The sequence below is a fragment of the Hordeum vulgare genome, chromosome 2H (genome assembly GCF_904849725.1).
Source record: "Hordeum vulgare subsp. vulgare chromosome 2H, MorexV3_pseudomolecules_assembly, whole genome shotgun sequence".
Taxonomy (NCBI): domain Eukaryota; kingdom Viridiplantae; phylum Streptophyta; class Magnoliopsida; order Poales; family Poaceae; genus Hordeum; species Hordeum vulgare.
The window spans coordinates 12777512-12795825 of record NC_058519.1 but is presented as its reverse complement, the minus strand read 5'-3'; the positions used below and the strand labels follow the sequence as shown (position 1 = coordinate 12795825).

The following is an 18314-nucleotide window of genomic DNA, read 5'->3' as shown; positions in this document are numbered from 1 at the left end:
ATGGGCCGGATTGCCGCTGTTGGAAAAAAACGGGTTGCATCACTTCTTTTTCAAATCATGGGGCTTTACGCCACATACTTCATTTCATCAAAAGGAACCGATAAAACACACATCTCACAGTTACGCAACAGCAAGTGAAAGAAGAAATCCATTGATTGCATCACTGAATAGCACAACAATGCCATGCTGACCGATTGTAAGCTTGTAAGCTACCAACTATCGTTGAAATTAGTGTATCTGAAAAAGCGATAGTTAACTCCGTAGTATTATCATGGAATCCTACACACTAAATTTCACCCCAATTTCAGCAACAATGAATCTACACACTAAAACCTCAATAAGTATGTATTAACTAAGTAATTCTTGGCCCAGACCTTGTCCTAACGAAAACTAATACGCGCTACACACGGGCATGCAAGGTGCACTCGCTATTTGGTGTTGTTTGGGGAAGAAAACTATTCAGGATATGCAAGAGAATACAAAGATATTCTGTAAATGTACACTAGTGAATCGATGTAGGTCAGTGACAGGGGTACCACACAATTGCAAAGATTTCATACACAGACCAACACTGACGTTGGACAGGTCAGCTACATGAACTTGGTGTTAGCAAGCCGAGCGGCGATCAGCGGTCACGGGTCACACATTCCCACAAAATATCCATATCAAAGCAACAACCAAACTAGCAAGCGTGAACTACGCAGTACAAATCCGGCAGTAGATGGCCCATACGACGTACAGATACCATCGTTTGCTTCATTGCTTCTACTTGCCTTTTGCCCCATCGGCGCCTTTGGAATCGCCGTCATACGCAGAGAGGAAGAAATGGACCTGGTTCTTCTGCAGAAACCTGACAATTGAATCGATGCGTTTAGCAAACAAGTTTCGCTTCACTCAAGAATCAAGTCGTAACGTGACAATTTGATCAAGGCTTGCTTACTTGAGAATGTCCAGTAATTTCTGCTGCAGTTTGTTGAGTGCGTCTTCTTCCATGTTCACAGAAGAAAGTAGCTCTGGTAGTTTCACTGTAAAGTGGTGAAGTAAAGCCGCTCAGATGCCATGGTAACAATGTCATCAAAAAGTGTCAGTCATAAAAACTATACTGACATGACCAAGTTATCCATCATACTAAACCAATCAAAACACAAGCAATGTGCTTTTGGAGGTAGTGACAACTATCCCACATCGGTTCAGCAAACATGTAATACAGTTAACGAACAAGGTCAACATAGACGTAGAAAGCTAGTGGCTGCATGGCCGGTGTTTTTCGGCCCCTTTGAAGGCAAGAAACATTGGTTTGCTTCCAAGTAAACATGCCACCTTTCTTTTACTTGGGAGTTTTGGGGTCATGGGGTGCCTTGCAGAAAGAGGGCCAAACTGGGCTTTATAGGAAGACTAAAATTATAATGCCTCCATGAGAAAGCATTTTATCAGTTCACATAACAATACAAAGGATGATAGATACTGCTACAACTGACTGACAGTGGATCAAGAAAGTCAAATAAAGTAATCAGATAACATCGAACGTCATTTTCCAAAGCTCTAATAAGCACTTCAAACTGAGCCACCGAGGAGCTATATGAAAGGATAAACCGAAGACATAAGACAGCTCCTGTAGTGGATAATTTGGACATACCAAACAGGCGTAGTAGATGCTCAGCTCCATATACAGCCGAGGGTGAAATGTCACCTTTAATTTCCTCCTTATACTGTTTTTGCTCTTTCTTGTATAGAAGCATGGCAGGCAATGCTTTATCGAAGTAACAGCGTAATCCTTTTGTTACCTCAGCACAAGAGTCACTTATCCTTCAAAACAAAAGGTGGTAAACTTTAATGGAGAAAACAATGCTTGACAAATGACACAAGTAGCTTTGGGTCACAATTAGAACACTATTATTACAAAAGAACAGAATTTGCAGCACTTAGATAGCCGGCCAAATAAATAGAACTGTTCTCCATTAGCTTAAGGTGTTGGGAACTTCACCATGCTGACGGCAAATTAGTAGATTTGATGCGGCAAAACTAAAAAGCCAAAAAAAAATGTCATCTTAATACGTCCAAAAGAATTGACACATAAATTATCTGCTGCATGGTAACAAAAATTACTAGCAGGGGCGCAAGGCACATCAGCTAAATTATAAGCCCATAGTACAGCTGCACATGAAATCTGTCCAGATGGGATAAGTTTCAGCAAGCCTGATATGAAATGTTAGCATCCTGGCTGCAACAAATCATCCCAAGCCCATGACAAGCGTAACAGGCATACAGTAATAAAGGAAAAGTTATTCATAAACAAAATTACAGACCTCACTACATACTAAAAAAAACGGATTCTTTTTGTAATATTACTGGAAGAAGCCACCTGAAGTTATAGAAGGCTTGAGTTCAGTTTCAACCTAAGATGTCAATTTTTTTCACACAAACAAGCAAAAAACTGATCTTGTACCTTACATATATGCTACTACTATTACCTTCATTCAAAATTAATCAGACCAATGTTTTTTGCTATATAACTGGATGAAGCCTTCTGAAATTAGGGAAAGCTTGAATTCAATCTCAATCAAAGAAATTAGATTTGTTTTCACACAATCAAAGAAAAGCAGATCTGTGTATTCGCAACAACAAAACAAGATAGCTGTGTCTTTGACATATGCTAGATGTTAACTTTTCTTTGAATTTCGCAAGAAGCTGTTTTCCCTGACAGTAACTGAATCATTAATTAAAATGGCACTATCGTGCTTCAGCATTATGCATTCACGTCGTTCCATAATACTAAGAAAAATAATCAAAGTTCACAATTCAAGTAAACTATTACACAGTCACAAAATTCAAATGTGACCAGAAAAAGAGAGGCTAATAAACAAGATTCCATAACATAGATTACTGACTTGTTATCCTTCTTTACCCGATGCTCCAAATACTTCGTTAGAATCTCATCAACAGTGGGAGATCTAGGTAGTTTTACAAGCTGCAGGACAAGGAAAATGCTCAGATGATGTCATCAAATTAGAGCATAGAATTTCCTGGAAATAATTGAGCCAAGCAATAATTCAGCTCACAAATCTGCAAGAACGAATATATGGTTCTCTGCTTTTATGAAAGAAAACTGACGAGAATGATAACATGCCGAAAATGCAGGATTCTCATTACAACTTCCTAACAATTGCAAGTCCAAGTTTAGCACGGTGGCAATCAACTTAATGGAGACTTTTATGGATGACGGTGTAGGATTATTAAAATTTCTAGCTTGGGGACAAGCTATTTTTTAAAACAGGTGGAAATGTAACTTTATTTATGGGTGCACATTTGAGCATGGGAATCAAAGAAGGCCAGTAGCTTGTAACATGCCACACTTTAGGGTTTGGAGATCTTTTATCAAACACTAGGACAGGAAATTTTCTATGGATTTTCTCCAAATTAATTAAAGCTCAAATGAGAATTTCTAAAGTCTTTTGTGTTCAATATGATTAAATTATGCTTCAACCTAGGTTGTATGTACTTTGGGTTCAGCGTATTAGAATATGCCTCACTGGTTTTTTGTGGATTTCCTGGAGTTCATTTGGTATTTTTCTTGCTTTATTTTCCTCTCTCAGATTTTCTTAATTCCATCCAGCCTCACAGGCCATATCTCCTCCTGGTCCATCTCGCTTCCCCTCAGTCAGTTTCCCGATCCACTCACTATAGCTAGTCCACCATGTACTCCGTCCGCCACCGCCTTAGGGTAGGATTAGGTATCTCTTCCGGATACAATTAAGTAAATTAGAAAATGGTATGATGATCGAGTAAAAATCGGATTGCATTAGGATTTAGGAGATGAAATCGATTGGATGTTAGTTTGGTTGGGGTCCTAAAAAGACATCCTATGTGATCTTTTCATCAATCAAGAAAAATTGCATCCCCTGAACAAAGCGCAGCTCAGAGCCTTTTTGCACCTGGCACACGCGGGAGAGCATGAGCTATTTGTGCTACCCTTTTCATTCTCCCTGAGACAATTTCTTCCTCAATCTCCTCTTTCCCACCAATGAAAAACAATCCATAGGTCAAAAATATGCTTGAACAGAAACTCAAATCTCAACTACTGGATCATGTTTGGAAGTCAAATAATGGTTTTCTTTTCTAGTAAAATGTTGGTAGCTGTCTGATCTGAGCCCATCTTATTGAATGGCAAAGACTGCTAACTCATTATTTGATTCTAAGGTTTGTTCCTATTTAATACATGTCCTCCCATTCGCTACTTGTTATTTCTTTTTCTTGGTACATGTTATTTCCCAACCAGCTGAGACACAATATGCAACTACCAACTAGTGATGTAAGAAAGAAGATGAGTACAATTAAAATACAATAAATGAATGAAAGATAGTGCAGTCAAAGAATTGAATACCTTACCCAGCTGCGTGACAAACTCCCAATCATCAACAAGTTGCTTCTTTAGTGTTACAGGAAACTGCGACATTAGGAGACTCTCTGATGACCTTCTTTCTTTTTCCTGAATCAACCAAGATGAAGTCATTAATATGTTACAGCAACACCACAAGAAACTTGATAAAAGACTATGAAAACTGATTTATTACAGTCTGTCAATTTGACAAAGATATATGAGCGTCAAAGTTATTAGTCTATTTCATTAAGCTTCATACTGGATAAAAATGATGGTTCCAATTCAAGCTATCAAAACTAGGTAACTGATGCTAGCCAGGTCGTCTCAACTTGTGGCGATTTCAATTTTTTATGATATAGATTATGCAAATGGAATAACTTGAACAAGTATGCAAAATCTCTCAACACTCTTCCTTTTACACATTTAGCTGCTGGCTCATTCGAAAAAAAAAACTGCCGGCTGCTGTTGCAGGCCATTATGCATACCGTCCCGAAAAAGGCTTTCGCCCCGCTTTATAAATAAAGCAAACCGCCAGACCAATACAAACAACATAGGTTCAACACACCGAAGTTGAACACACACACACACACACACACACACAAACGCACATAAGTGGCACAGGACACCACCAAAGGGTTCCGCTGAGGGCAGAGCTCAACAAGCCCTAAGAAACATAAACACGCACACCCACACCCAACACCGGGGCTATGTGATGTGATGTGCTGTTGTAGGCCATTATGCATATGCTGTCTAACAAATGAATTTGGAGGTCAAACTGTTACAAGATGGCAAGAAAATGGTGTCATGCATTGCACAGTAGTCAGATTTTGTGTGTAAATTGCCATCCTCGGTCAAGGAAATTTGAAGATAAATTAACATTTGGAAAGAAATAAACTAGCCTTCAGCCCACTGGACTTATGCAAATTGCAAAATAAAGTAAACAATAAATAAGTATTAGCATTTTGGAAGAGCACAGAAGTGCAAAAGGACATATGTTTAATATTAGTATCATTATGTATATGGATAATATGCATGAGTATGAACTTTATAGAAAATTAAATCAAATACTTCACAATGTACATGTTTGGGAATAATGGCCACCTCAACGCCAAGCTGATTCTTGCGCTTCTTCCCCTTGACTGGAATTTCAACATAACAAGTATATTAAAGTATGTATTATACAATAAGTAGCTGGGAAAAATCTGAAAACAGATAAATGCACCAATAGGATAAAAGAAAAAGATGACACAAGGAATTTTGTTAAAAAGAACAGTAGACTTACCAAGACCCTTAGTGTCCTCTTTATCGACTTTTGCATCTGCTGAAAGCAAACATGAGAGCCAATCAGGAGAAATTTCAACCGAAAGTTCATAAGTATATAAATATGGTCGAGGTATGTGGACTTTCTAAATGCCCTACCGAAGTTCTGAAAGGCAGCCAACTAGCCTACCTAGGCTCTAAGAGCCACCCTTACTAGAACCTAGCACCTTTTAGAATATTGTGATCTATATTCATTACTGCATTAGTGCAAGCAGGTATAACTAGGGCATACTTATCTATCACCAAAGCTGTTTCAGCACCTATCACAAAATCACTCGAACAATGGGTTGCAACATGACAATTTACTTCAGAAGAAGATATCCAGGATGGAATTTGAGCTACATCAGATGATCAAGATGTTCAGCTATAGCCATTCCATCAATAGGAATGAATTGCAAGATGATGCCATTACTGCAAAATATCACTAACCATTAGAGGCTTTTGGGTTATGCTGTGCTGACCGTCCACCAGTCCTGACAGTTTTGTCCCCTGACTGGTTTTTCAGCTCTAGTTGTTTACGAACATTCTCCTCAGTCAACTTCAATAAACGATCACTTGCGACCCATTCATCCCAACTATAACCATTGAAAACTTAATAAGTTGAAGAATGTATACAAGTGTTCATGGAGGATTAGAACAGCAGGGATGGACAATTAATTAACTGCAGTGATGGTCACATAATTAAAATGAAAGAAGCAATCACTAAACAGGGATTCATGAAAATATTAATGGAATAACTGCGTGCAACCATAAATGTGAAGATGGCCCTGCAAGTCAATTCTTTTCAGTTGTTCATATTATAACAGCAGGTAGCAACTAACATTGGAACCCCCTTCCGCAAATGGTCTATTTACCAAGCCAGTCAAACCGCTGTATTAGTTCATTCAGATGCCCATATAAACAAAGGGCAAAGCATACACTTTGAATTTGGCAAGTGCATGAAAGCAGAATTTCAATTGGCACAATTACTGAACAAATGCCTCCATCCTTCTGCTTTATTCATATTGCCAATTCCCACTCAAAAGTGAGTCATACAAATGTACATTGTATGCATCAGTAGAAAGAACAGGAACAACATAATGATAGATTGCTGATTCCAAGTGAATATGAAAGACTTATCTAACAGCCACTGTGGTATGCACTTACTTCTTATTCCATCCCTGCAAAAAGGGAAGACACAAACTTAATAACAGCAGGAAAAAAGGACCTACAAGGAAGAGCGGACACATATATAGAGATCATATCTTCCGATATCTTAATGCTAAGAGTGGCCTGGCCAATAATTTCAGAAGAACGAGGAAACAATGCTTTGGGGTAATTATCATGGTTTACAATGGCGATTCGGGGGACTTACAAGATAATGGACGAAATACCGCCACTCGTCCTCCCGGTTTTCAGTTTTTTGAACCTTGAGAAAAATCATAAGAAATGTCATCAACAACATATTCAGCATGCATAAAGGAAACATCAGCAGAAAGTATGTACTACCAAAGAAAGATATACTGCACACACTCATATGCACTCCCCGACAAGGCATTTACAGCTTAGGTCCACAAACCAGCGGTTGAGAAATGAAGGGAAAGGGATACTACGTTTTAGCAGAAACGAAAGCGGTCTACTACGACTGGAGAAAACAAATAAAGAGTGCCTGTTTTTCCATTAACTGGGGTTGCCTTTGTTACGGGTAGTATATCACTGAGGGAAGACCTGCAGGTGTGCAGCTAGTAAAAAATGTCATGCTCATATGGCCTTGAGGTGTGCATCCAAAAGTGCAGATGTAGTCCCATCTCCCAATCCTTACTAAATGAAGCACCAACAAACAGTCCAAGAAAACAATAATCGCTGGTCGGTCTGATAGCGAGATGTTCACAAACTCGTGCCTATATGCGTGGTGACTCTAGATATAAAATTAGTCCCTAAGGCGGCGGCATTTAGTCGGTCCATGGCAGAGCGAAAAGGAATCGGAAGAAGGGTGCTGTGATTTCTCCCTGAGAAGAAGAACAGTGTGTGTGTGTGTGCGCGCCATCCGATGTACTGTGACTTGTACGGCCTTGGGTTACGGGCTCGCAACTCCCTGAAGCCTCGTCTAGTCCGACGGCGCCGCACCAAACCCTAGCCGCGACCGGGGAAGACGGAACGGAGAAGCCCGAGCGGGGCCTCCGGGGAACGGAGAAGCGGCGGCGAACCCTAGACCGGAATGGGATGGAGGGGGGAGGCGGGGAAGGGGAGGGGAGGGGTACCTTGGCCTCGTAGAGGAGGGGGCCGTGGTAGGCGAGCACCTTCTCGCCCTCCGCGAAGGAGACCGAGGCTCCCTTGCCCTTGTCCCTGTCCTTCCCGCCGCCTCCGCCGCCGCTCGTGGTCGTGTTGGAGCTGCCGCCCATCGCGCCCGCACGACGAGGGATGGGTGGTGGGAGTGGAGTGGAGCGGAGTGGGGGAATTCGGAGATGGAAACCGGCCGGCAGCGCCGCAGCGGTTAGAGTATAGTAGAGGAAGAAAGAAGAGGGACGCCGACGGGCCTCCGCTTTAGGCCCAAGACGCGCAAGACGGCCTTTCCTTTTCGCTAGGCTTTTTCTTTCTCAAAGAAAAACAAACATTTTTGGCCTTTCTCAGCCCACTTTGACACTTTGGATTTTCGGATTTTCCCCGGAGAGGGGGGAAAGGGCAATGCTATTCAGATTGCCGTGCCTGTCAACTAAACTCGCCGTCCTCGGCCAATATAAATTGACGTGCAAATCGGCCGGAATTACTATGCTTACTTTCCTGACCAATGTTCGCTGGTTAAGCCGGTCCACACACAAAAAAGGACTCTTCGGATGCCAGTGGTGTTTCCGTAAGCCAACTCCCGGTGACAACTGACACACACAGTGCAATGCAGGCTTAGCACATAAATGAGTTGGAGTATTTGCTCATCTATAACAGAGGAAATAAAAAATAGCAGTTGCCTCTTTTGATTTACCAATGGTCGGTCGCCCGCTCCGCCTCCACAAGCTTCGAGTGTGGTCGGTGGAGCTCCTTCATGTAGGTTTCGTCGGCGGCCTCAGCCTCGCGCCGCTCCCGAACCTCTCGGCCCCTTCGCGTCATTCGAGCGCTCACCATCATCGGCTCCGGCGGGACGAGGTGAACCAACGTTGTCTCGAACGGAAAGTTCAGCCGGGCGGCGCCGTGGTACCGGACCTGTCATCGATCGTACCAGCCGCTGCGAGCTCGGCCGTGTGGAAGGTCCCGAGCCACCACCATTGGTCCGTCTCCTGATCTGTGATTTCCGCCACCCATGTTCCTCATGGGGGTTGCCGGACACAGAGGTAGTTCCTCGTCAGTGGCCACACCGGAGGGAGGTCCGGGAAATACTGAAACCGGGTGGGAGCGGACGACTCCCTGCGGGCGTAGCGGCACGGAACAATGATGGCGATCTCCGGCCACCACGATCGGAAAGTCTATTTGTGATTCAGTAGAGCTAATTGGTCCCTTCATCTTGAGTTGGACGCTCTTTGTGATTCAGTAGAGCTAATTGGTCCCTTCATCTTGAGTTGGACGCTCTTTGTGATTCAGTAGAGCTAATTGGTAAGTCTATTTCACAATTTAGATGTCTGATTTCTCATGTGCCCATGCCAAGAATTCCTCTCCTCTAAGTTGGACGCTCTTTGTGATCCAACAAGCAAGACGAAGAAGTAGATGAGTTCTCCGGCAGCGTGACGGTGCTCCGGCTTCATGTAGGCTTCGACGGCGGCCTCTACCTCATGCCGCTCCGAACCTCTAGCCCCTCCCCCCCCCCCCCCCCCGCGCGCAATTCGAGCGCTCACCACCCTCGGCTTCGGCGGGACGAGGTGAACCAGCGTTGTCTCGAACGGGAAGTTCACCCGGGCGCGTGGCGCCGTGGTACCGGACCTGACACCGATCGTACCAGCAGTTGCGAGCTCGGCCGTGTGGAAGGTCTCGAGCCACCGCCACTGGTGCGTCTCCCGATTGGTAATTTTCGCCACCCATGTTCCTCACGAGGGTTGCCGGACACCGAGGTAGTTCCTCGTCAGTGGTCACACAGGAGGGAGGTCCGGGAAATCCCGAAACCGGGTGGGGACGGGCGATGCGCCAGCAGACGACTCCCTGCGGTCAATGATGGCGATCTCCAGCCACCACGATCGGCCATTGGAAGGAGAGAGGCTGGCGGATCGGGGCGAGGAGGGGAGAAAAGGAGGCACAGGAGAGGAAGAGAGGAGAGGGGGGTTTTACTGAGCCGTCGCTTGAGAAGAAATATAAGGAACGAAATAGGGATGTAGTAGAAAATTTATTTCACTAACGGTTATAAGGGGTCGGCTAGGTGCGACTTAGAGGAGGAAAAACTCAAATTTACTCCTTATGCCCGGATAAGAAATCGGTTAGAAATGGTCTAAAGTACCTATAGAGTTTCCTTCATCGTGAGTTGGACGCTCTTTGTGATTTAGTAGAGCTTGGTACGTCTATTTCACAATTTAGATGCCTGATTTCTCATGTGCACATGCCAAGAATTCCTCTCCTCTACGTCGACACAACAGGATGTTAATAATTTTCTTGGCATCAAGTGCAATAAAATTTTCCCTAAACAACTCGCTTCTCCATAACCGTCGACTTTAGCATAGGAATCGTGGTGATGGTTGTGGGAATCCATAAGTCCATCCATGCATTGATGGTAGAACCATCGCCGACACGCTAGATAGGGCCAGTACTCAGCGCATCACGTGCTAAATTCTGTCATCGGCAACTTCTATACATGTTGTCATTTTTATACTTATCGAAAAGGGTTCTTCAACGTCTTAATTATTTTAGATTCAGATTTTTCTAACAATGTGATAATAAATTCAAGAAATATCGGCTGGCTAGGTGAAGTATTTTATGTCGGCCTAAAAGTCATGGAGGCCTTGGAGTTCAGGATCTTGAGACTAAAAACATCGCTCTTATGAATAAATGAGTATACAGAATACTTATTAGGAATGGAGTGTGGCAGTAAATCATTCGTAATAAGTATGTGTGGTCCGAAGTCATTTCTCTAGTTCTTTGAAAACATGGTGATTCATATTTGTGGAGTGGCATGATGAATATCAAGGAATTCTTTTTTTTTTTAATTTGGCACTTTTTCGGTTAGGATGGTTCTCAGGTTCGATTCTGGAAAAACACCTAGCAAGGGAACACTCCACTTATGATGCAATATCCTAGCTTGTACAGGATTATCAAACATAAACTTGTCACGGTCAAACAAATTTTGAGACAAGAAACCCTGATATTTCTTTCTGAAGGGACCTTTTTGGGCCTCGGCTGGTAGCAGGGAATGAATTACTTATTCGTCTTGAGGTCATTCAGCTGTCAGGAGAACCACACAGGTTTTGATGGAATTTCCATCAGGACGGAAGCTTTTCCGCCGATCCCTCTCCTCTCCGTCCGCTGCTCCGACGACGGGAGAGGGGGTATCATTTCTCTCCTAGCCTGTACATAGTCGTAGGGATAGGTTTTACTACTGCGCTGTTGGGGTGGTTGAAACGGCACACAACAGAATAAAATTGCATTGGCTCCATTCCCATACCGGCGACGTCCTCCGGGGCAGCGTCTCGGAGTTGTATGTCGTGTTTCCTCATCGGTCCTTCGGATCGGCAAGATTAGGTTTCCTTGTTGATGTCGGTGAGATGACGACGGCATCGTCTTCTTCGGGTGTTTGCGTCCTACTCTGTCTCGTCGATGTGGCGTCCCACTCCGACGTTGTTGAGGAGCATGGTGGCCTTGTTCAGGAGGTGGCTGGTGTTTACTACTCTTGGTGGTGGCGTGAGTGTGTGCAACATGATGGCCCGACTGGTACAAGGGAAGAGGTCCGCGGATGGCGGTTCTGGTGGTCTTCCTCGACGACGTCGACTGGAAGTTCCGGAACCGAGGTCGGGATGGCACGGGGACGACCCCCGGCGGACATGCCACATCGTTATGTGCCCTGCCGCCTGCGGCGGGCCTGGTGTTCGGTTCATACAGCTCTCATGGCGATGGTGCCTCCCTGGCTATGGCAAGCAACGATGGATGTATTTCTCTTCTATCTCCGGCGAGCTACTCGACGGTGGTGTAGGTTGGGAAATGGTCAGTTCTTGCGTGTGCAAGTAGCCCTTTGTTTTTGCCCTGTCTTTGCGTGTCTCTTTGTTTCCATGTATGTGGATTCCTTAATCTTACTTTTGTTTAATGGAATGCATGGTAACCTTAAAAAAAAAGTTTCTCTCAGATCACCCTTGCATTTTGCTCCTTGATCGCTCCCCGATATAATCAAACATACCACTGGTTATTATGCCAACAACAGTAGGGAGCCCAATATATCTTTCACTAAAAACTTCCACATGAACACCAAGTATCCCTTTCAAGAACTGTTGGAAACAGAGAATTGCTTCTAGTTGTATCTGGTCTCCTAGAATGAATATAGAATCAAAGATCTTCGGAACAAGGTTCCTAAGTTAGCATTCGGCATGAATGGTGAGCTACTTGAAAAACAAAACAGTGATCTAAGTCCCAATTCATGCGTTTTTGACCTGCCGTCCAACAGGATGCAATTTAATCTGATATAAATTGATCTAAGGTTAAAAGGTGTGGCTTATATATACTGAAAAAAAAGGGTATAAGACACCCTGGAAAAAAGACACCTGCATGTATAATTAGTTGGAGGAGACTAAGTAAAAGTAGACAAGATGACATTACAAGCAGTCAATTGAGCTGACCTACCATCCACAATCCTTAACTAGCCTACCTACGCTGCGATCTCATTCTCATCGCTCTAACAACAAGTGTGATGTGAAATGCAGAATGATACATACATTTATATACATACATAACATAGTAGAGGTCAAGGTTGCTCCACCTTTCCTTCCTGCGTATGCTATTGCCATCCATGAGATCCCTTGCCATGATCATAATTGATGCAGCTAGCCTAGGTAGCCAGGTGTCAGTCGGTCAATCGGAATCAGAGGAGCTGGAGCTGCTGTTCGCCTTTGCCCTCCGGCCTTGGATCGCGGGCTTCAGTTGTTGCCGAGGGTCGCGGAAAGATGGTTGCGGCTGGGACGGCTGCCTGCCCCCTTTCGCCGGTGCTGCCGCTACCGCCGGTTTCTTGTTGGCAGCGGCGGCTTTGGCGGCCGCCTCTTTCACCTCCCTACACACCCTCTCCAGTATCACCAGGAAGTCGCGCACGACCACGAACAGGCGCAGGCCCTCATCCTTCCCGGTGCTGCCGTGGAAGTAATCCACGATGGAGCGCACCAGACCACGGAGCTTCTTCTCCTCCTCCAGCAGGTGGGTCACCTGCAGCTGGGAATGCTCTATGAACTGGGCCAACTTGCGCTGGAACCCGCTCTCCTCCTCCAGGCTCTTAATGCCCGTGTTCAAGAACTCATTTGCCTTCACCAGTCTGTGCCCGAGGCTCGCCACCGTGATGGTCAGCGCGTCCGCGTCGAGGAGCGCTGCCTTGCGCACGTTCTGGAGGTCGTCTCCCAGGCTGGACACCACATTGAGACCCAGCTGCTTGTAGTGTTCCGTGTCGTCCCCAACATCCTCGGTTAGATCATCGGTGCTGCTCACACTGGAGACGCTGCTGTTCAACTCCTTGGCCGCCCGCACGGCACGGACACCCTCCGAGCGGACGATCTCCTGGACGACGAAATGCAGCAGCGTCGTCTTGCCATCGACGCCCTTGACATCAGCCAGCTTCAGGAGGGTGTCCAGTTTGAACGCTTGTGCTCCCCCTCGAAAGGTACCATCATTCATTCGGTTGCCGGTTTTAAGTACAGCCTCCAGTAGCTTCTTGAAAAGACGGCTGTGCCTAAGCTCGTGGCAGGCAGCCTGATCGACTAGTAAATCTTAATTAATGCATTGGTCAGTAGAATGAGGCATCTGCTAAATCTTAGCTTAATTTACCTCTAGGGTTTTGAATGACTGCTCCACACCTGTAGCTTCTTCCGTCAAACTGGCCATCAAAAGCAACGTCTCCAAGCGCTGGAAAATGTATGGGATGTCAATGATGATCTTCAAGAATTGCTCCGCTTGACCAAGTTGAGTCATCTCTCCAGTGTACAGCCGAAGCCGTAGCTCCTCATCACTGGTTGGGGTCCACCGTAGCAAGGTTTGAATCAAATCGGCTGGGAGATCATGCCCTGCATGCAATTACCAAAGGGAACAAACATGCCCAACTATTGGTCCCAGCTTACCATAAAACAGAATTCAAGAGTTTATTGTAAAGTGCAGTGCTTGACTCAAACAAAAGATCTATCTACTTGTCACCTCCTCAACATATGGAGCACAGTTCATGTATCAAAGAGATAGTCGGTTTTAGACAGGAGAACAAAACACAAACTGGGCACTGCAATGTGCTTGTGGAGGGTAACATTTAAAGTATGTGTCGGTTTTACCTTCTGTAACTGCAATACGTACGTCTTCAGCTGTAACACAGAGTGCCTTCAGTGATATTGCTAAATTCTGTGCCTTCTTAGCATCTAGGATCCTAACAAACTGAGGAACTTCCTTTGCCGGCTCTTTTTTATCATTACTTTTCTTGTCAACAGGGTTGCAACCAAAAAGAGATTCAATCATCTCCTCATTAAACCTACAAATGAATTAGTACGATTGAAGAGTTAATCGCAATAGCAAGTAAGAAGTTGAGTGAGATATAAAACAACAACAGCAGCATAAGCAGAAAGAATAACAAAAGAGGACCGGCTCGCTTACTGGAAGGATCCTGCTTTAATTTGATCCCACACCATTGCTTGATCTGCACTTGCAGCAACTTTATCCCAGAAGAAGGGCTTCAACTTTGTTTTCGAAGAGTCTGCAACAGGAGCTGCAGCTCCTGGCCTCTTAAGCGGTGGAGGACCTTTTCTTGGACCACCAGGCATTGCTGGTGGCGGAGGTCCAGCTCCAGGCGGTCCACCTGGTTTTAGAGGTGGAGGTGGAGGTCCAGGTCCTCCTCCAGCCTTTGCACCAGGAGGTGCTGGTGGCCCTGGAGGAGGAGGCCCGCCCGGCTTTGGAGGTGGTGCTGGTGCACCTGGTGCAGGTGGTGGTGCGGGTGCACCTGGCGCAGACGGTGGTGGTGCTGGTGCACCTGGTGCAGGCGGTGGTGGTGCGGGTGCACCTGGTGCAGGCGGTGGTGGTGCGGGTGCACCTGGTGGCGGCGGTGGTGCTGGTGCACCTGGTGGCGGTGGTGGTGCTGGTGCACCTGGTGGTGGTGGTGGTGGTGCTGGTGCACCTGGTGGTGCTGGTGCGCCAGGTGGTTGTGCTGGTGCGCCAGGTGGTTGTGCTGGTGCACCTGGATCTGGAGGAGGAGGTGTTGGTGCTGGTGCTGGTGCACCTGGAACTGGAGGAGGAGGTGGCGGAGGTGGACCTGCAGAAGAAACTGCAGCCTTCTCGGGTTTCGCCGTCGGCTGTCCAGCGATGGTCGTTACTTCATACGAGCTAAATCTGCTGTGTCGCTCCATTAGTTCTGCCTTCATTGACGCTGCTCCAACTGACTTCAGTTTTGTGGCTGGTTTTTCAGTATTCAACTTCATTACTGGTACTGTAAATTCAGGCTGCTGTTTCTCAGATGCACTGCTGGACAATGCTCCCAGCCTACTGACATCGATCTGGGTGGCGGAAGACTTACGGGAAGAACCTGATGCACGCAAAGGAATAAATACAAGTAAATGGCATGCAACATAATGGATGGAAACTAAACAAAGCTGAGCTAACACCACCTGTTAGTTCACCACCCCCCACTAGATCATACGGTGACGCTGGCTCTTCGTCACACAAGCCACACAAGCTACCGACAAGGGCCACCAATGCTAAACAAGCCACTGCACCAATGACAGCAGTGGATGAACCCGGCTGATTGTCTTTGCGCTTCTTTCCCAAAGAAATTTTTATGCTAATGGCTAGTGGACGAGCCTCTGCTTCAGAAGAGAAAAGACTCCTGATTGCTTCTTTTGCTGGCGGTGACAAAGAATAATGTGATGTTGAAGCTCCTTCAAGAAGATATCTTATTTTTGATGCAAAAGACAGTTTGAAATTATTGGAATTTGGCAATAAGCTTCCTGCCTCCTCCTCAACATCTTCCTCCTGTGTATGCCCAGAGCCATGTGGCAAAGGAAAATTATGCTTGCTTAAGCAGTCCAAAATAGTATCGGCAGCTTCTGGCGACAAAGAAGTGTTCATTCCTTCCTTGGTGTTGAATGCAAGGGTGTAATAGGACTGGTTTTTAACATCTTGAGGGATTATCCTATCTAGACCGCAGTTTTGCCATAATTGTTCCACCTGAGTGTAATGCAATGTATGAGAAATAAGGTTAGTTAAAATGAGGATACTATACTTGAACTTGGAATATGAATCATATAGTCAGCACTTGATGATTCTTGAGTTGGTGGGTGTTTCTCATTTATAAAAAGGTTATATGGCTAAAATTCCTAGAAATTGACAAGGTTTACATAAAAATAATTAACAATTAGATAGGAAAAAAACCACCTCGGTGAAAAGCTGTGATGGTAAAAACGCTACTGATGAGGAAAAACATAGTAACAGGAGGAAAAACATAGTAACAGGATGAGAATGTGATGATGCTACTGATCAGTTGTTGTTGTTGTCATTTTCAATTGGTTTCATGAGCATAGACGAAAGACATAAGACATTGTTATTTATACTATGGTAACTAGTCAGGTTTCATAACAGATGATGGATATAAGTAAACCTTGCGAGTAAAATTCTACAAGAAATTCTCTCGAGACAGAAAACCCACTCCATTTTGAATGTACAAGACAGGATACCACAGTCCAAGCAACAAGGCAGTGGCATGGGTATCACACAGGAAAATCGATAGTAGTGTCTTTAGCACTTGCTGCATCGGTACTGCAGGTAGCCCGGTACTACGGCTTGTTGCCGTAAGGCTGCAGACGGAATACAAGCATGAGTAGTGTCATTGTTCCGGCGGTGACCACAGAATCTTGGTTTCTTGGTTTACTTTCGCTGGCCCTAAATAAATTTAAGCTAAACAATCTATCACCTTGGAAATAAGGCATATAGCAATGCAATAAAGCTTGTTACCAGAGCGCACGGTTAAGCACAATGACATGCACAGTAAGCGCAATTAAGCTAGGCATTATGGTGTCGAGCCTTTTCTTAACGATGCAATGCAAGACAGAATAACTTGAATTCTTACCAATTCATCACCTATTCGGCTCGGAGCATACGGTTGGGGAGGTGGCGGCGGCCAAAACAAATTCTTCCTGATAGCGGCGACGAGCAGCAGCCCGTCACAGTCTGTGGGCGTGAGCAGCAGGAGGGAAATGAGGCATGCGCTGAGGAGCCACTTCAATCTGCTCCTCGGCCACCTCATCCTATAATATAATCTGCTTGCTTGCCTAATCGACCCCTAATTCCTCGCCCAGCCAGCCATTGCTCCCCGGTGGGGATCGGCAGCTCAAGAACGCACAAGGACCGAGCACCGATTCCTCGCTTGATTCTCCTCCCCAAATTGCTGACCTCGGGACCAAAACTTGCCGAGGTGATCTGCCCAAAATGTTGGCCCAAACTTGGCAGGATGATACCCGCGCTCGGGATTGCCTCCTCTTGATGCTGGATCTGGATGCCTCTGCGTGCAGATTTATGCCACGGAAAAGGGGAGAAAATTAGAAACTTTTGGCAAGAAGAGAAGGAGCAGAATAATCAAGAAAATCCCCCCAAATATGTGGGATCTGCGGTTCGTCGGTCGATCCATGCAGCGGGAGAGGAATTTGGACGGACGGGGGAAAGGAGGAGGGAGAGAGAGAGAAACCTCCGATTCTCGGCGGCCCGGACCCAATCTCGCCGGAGGAAAACGATGAGCCGCCGCCAATCCACCAGCCTGGGCACCGCATGATACGGCGGACGGGAAACGAAAAAAAGATGAAAGGGGAGAAATCTCCCGTCCCTTGTTGCTTCATAGCCTTCTATTTTGGGGAATGCTCTGCTGTGAGGGCGGGTGGAAGAAGAGAGGCTGCCCTTGAGGCTAGGAGGGGAGCAGCCATTGCTCGACCACACTCAGATTCTCGTGCGTTTGGCTCTGAATTTCGGCACCGCCTGAATCAAGCGATATGTTTCTCAATCATCGTATGAAAATGATGAGAAAATTGGCTATTTGCCACTTTCAACATGTGGCTTCGCTAAATTGCCACTCTCAAGATTGCCTTTGTAAAAATGCTATCCAATTCACGTGAACTTTGATTACCATGCCATTTTTTTTCCATGACTTTTCTTTTTCTTTTTCTGTCACCTGAAAGGACCAAAGTGCCCTTGATGTTATCTACGTATTTAGGAATCAAATCAACAAACGTTGGAGAGAATCAAACCAACAAACACTGGAGATATCTCAGCACTGGACGTGGTGATGCTGCCATCAAACGCTGGAGAGATCTCAACCCTCGACGTGGTGAGGCTGCCAGCAACTTCCCTGCTGCAGTGTGCCGCCGATCTCCTTGCCGTCGTGTGCTGCGGATCTCCTTGCCGCCGCGTGCCGCCGATCTCCTTGCCATCGCGTGTCCGTCGCCCAATACCGCAGTGGCGACATGGAACCCAATCTTGTTGGACGGTACTATGTTTTACATTTTCTTTAGTATTCATCCGTATG

General features: G+C 45.5%; 2 protein-coding genes across 5 annotated transcripts; both read right to left on the bottom strand.

The window, feature by feature from the left end:
* Window positions 1-487: 487 nt before the first annotated feature.
* On the bottom strand, window positions 488-8151 carry LOC123424445 (protein MRG1). 4 transcript variants are annotated; one of them, XM_045108066.1, is made up of 11 exons: window positions 7939-8151; window positions 7053-7106; window positions 6845-6858; window positions 6128-6273; window positions 5661-5699; window positions 5480-5517; window positions 4382-4486; window positions 2889-2968; window positions 1637-1806; window positions 941-1025; window positions 488-850 (listed from the first exon to the last, which is right to left on the bottom strand). In XM_045108066.1, exons 1-11 carry the CDS (start codon window positions 8077-8079, stop codon window positions 766-768), a joined length of 957 nt encoding a protein of 318 aa, XP_044964001.1. In that variant the 5' UTR covers window positions 8080-8151; the 3' UTR covers window positions 488-765. The 4 variants fall into 4 exon arrangements, with proteins under 4 accessions (XP_044964001.1, XP_044963999.1, XP_044964000.1 ...); XM_045108064.1 differs by having other exon boundaries at window positions 5459-5517; window positions 7939-8079; XM_045108065.1 differs by having other exon boundaries at window positions 5459-5517; window positions 5661-5696; window positions 7939-8079.
* Window positions 8152-12322: 4171 nt separating this feature from the next.
* Window positions 12323-17791, bottom strand: LOC123424444 (formin-like protein 18). The gene is made up of 7 exons (XM_045108061.1): window positions 17484-17791; window positions 16869-17300; window positions 15412-15970; window positions 14408-15329; window positions 14092-14285; window positions 13601-13836; window positions 12323-13525 (listed from the first exon to the last, which is right to left on the bottom strand). The coding sequence occupies exons 2-7, from the start codon at window positions 17043-17045 to the stop codon at window positions 12644-12646; spliced, it is 2970 nt and encodes a 989-aa protein (XP_044963996.1). The 5' UTR covers window positions 17046-17300; window positions 17484-17791; the 3' UTR covers window positions 12323-12643.
* Window positions 17792-18314: the final 523 nt, after the last annotated feature.

Excerpts from the sequence above, each read along its gene's own strand:
- LOC123424445 (XM_045108064.1), bottom strand. The coding sequence starts at position 8,079 with ATGGGCGGCAGCTCCAACACGACCACGAGCGGCGGCGGAGGCGGCGGG. Across the intron at positions 1,026-1,636 it reads GCATCTACTACGCCTGTTTG|TGAAACTACCAGAGCTACTT; the intron begins GTATGTCCAAAT and ends ACCACTTTACAG. Across the intron at positions 851-940 it reads AAATTACTGGACATTCTCAA|GTTTCTGCAGAAGAACCAGG; the intron begins GTAAGCAAGCCT and ends TTCAATTGTCAG.
- LOC123424444 (XM_045108061.1), bottom strand. The coding sequence starts at position 17,045 with ATGAGGTGGCCGAGGAGCAGATTGAAGTGGCTCCTCAGCGCATGCCTC. Across the intron at positions 15,971-16,868 it reads GCCGAATAGGTGATGAATTG|GTGGAACAATTATGGCAAAA; the intron begins GTAAGAATTCAA and ends CATTACACTCAG. Across the intron at positions 13,837-14,091 it reads ACGTATTGCAGTTACAGAAG|GGCATGATCTCCCAGCCGAT; the intron begins GTAAAACCGACA and ends AATTGCATGCAG.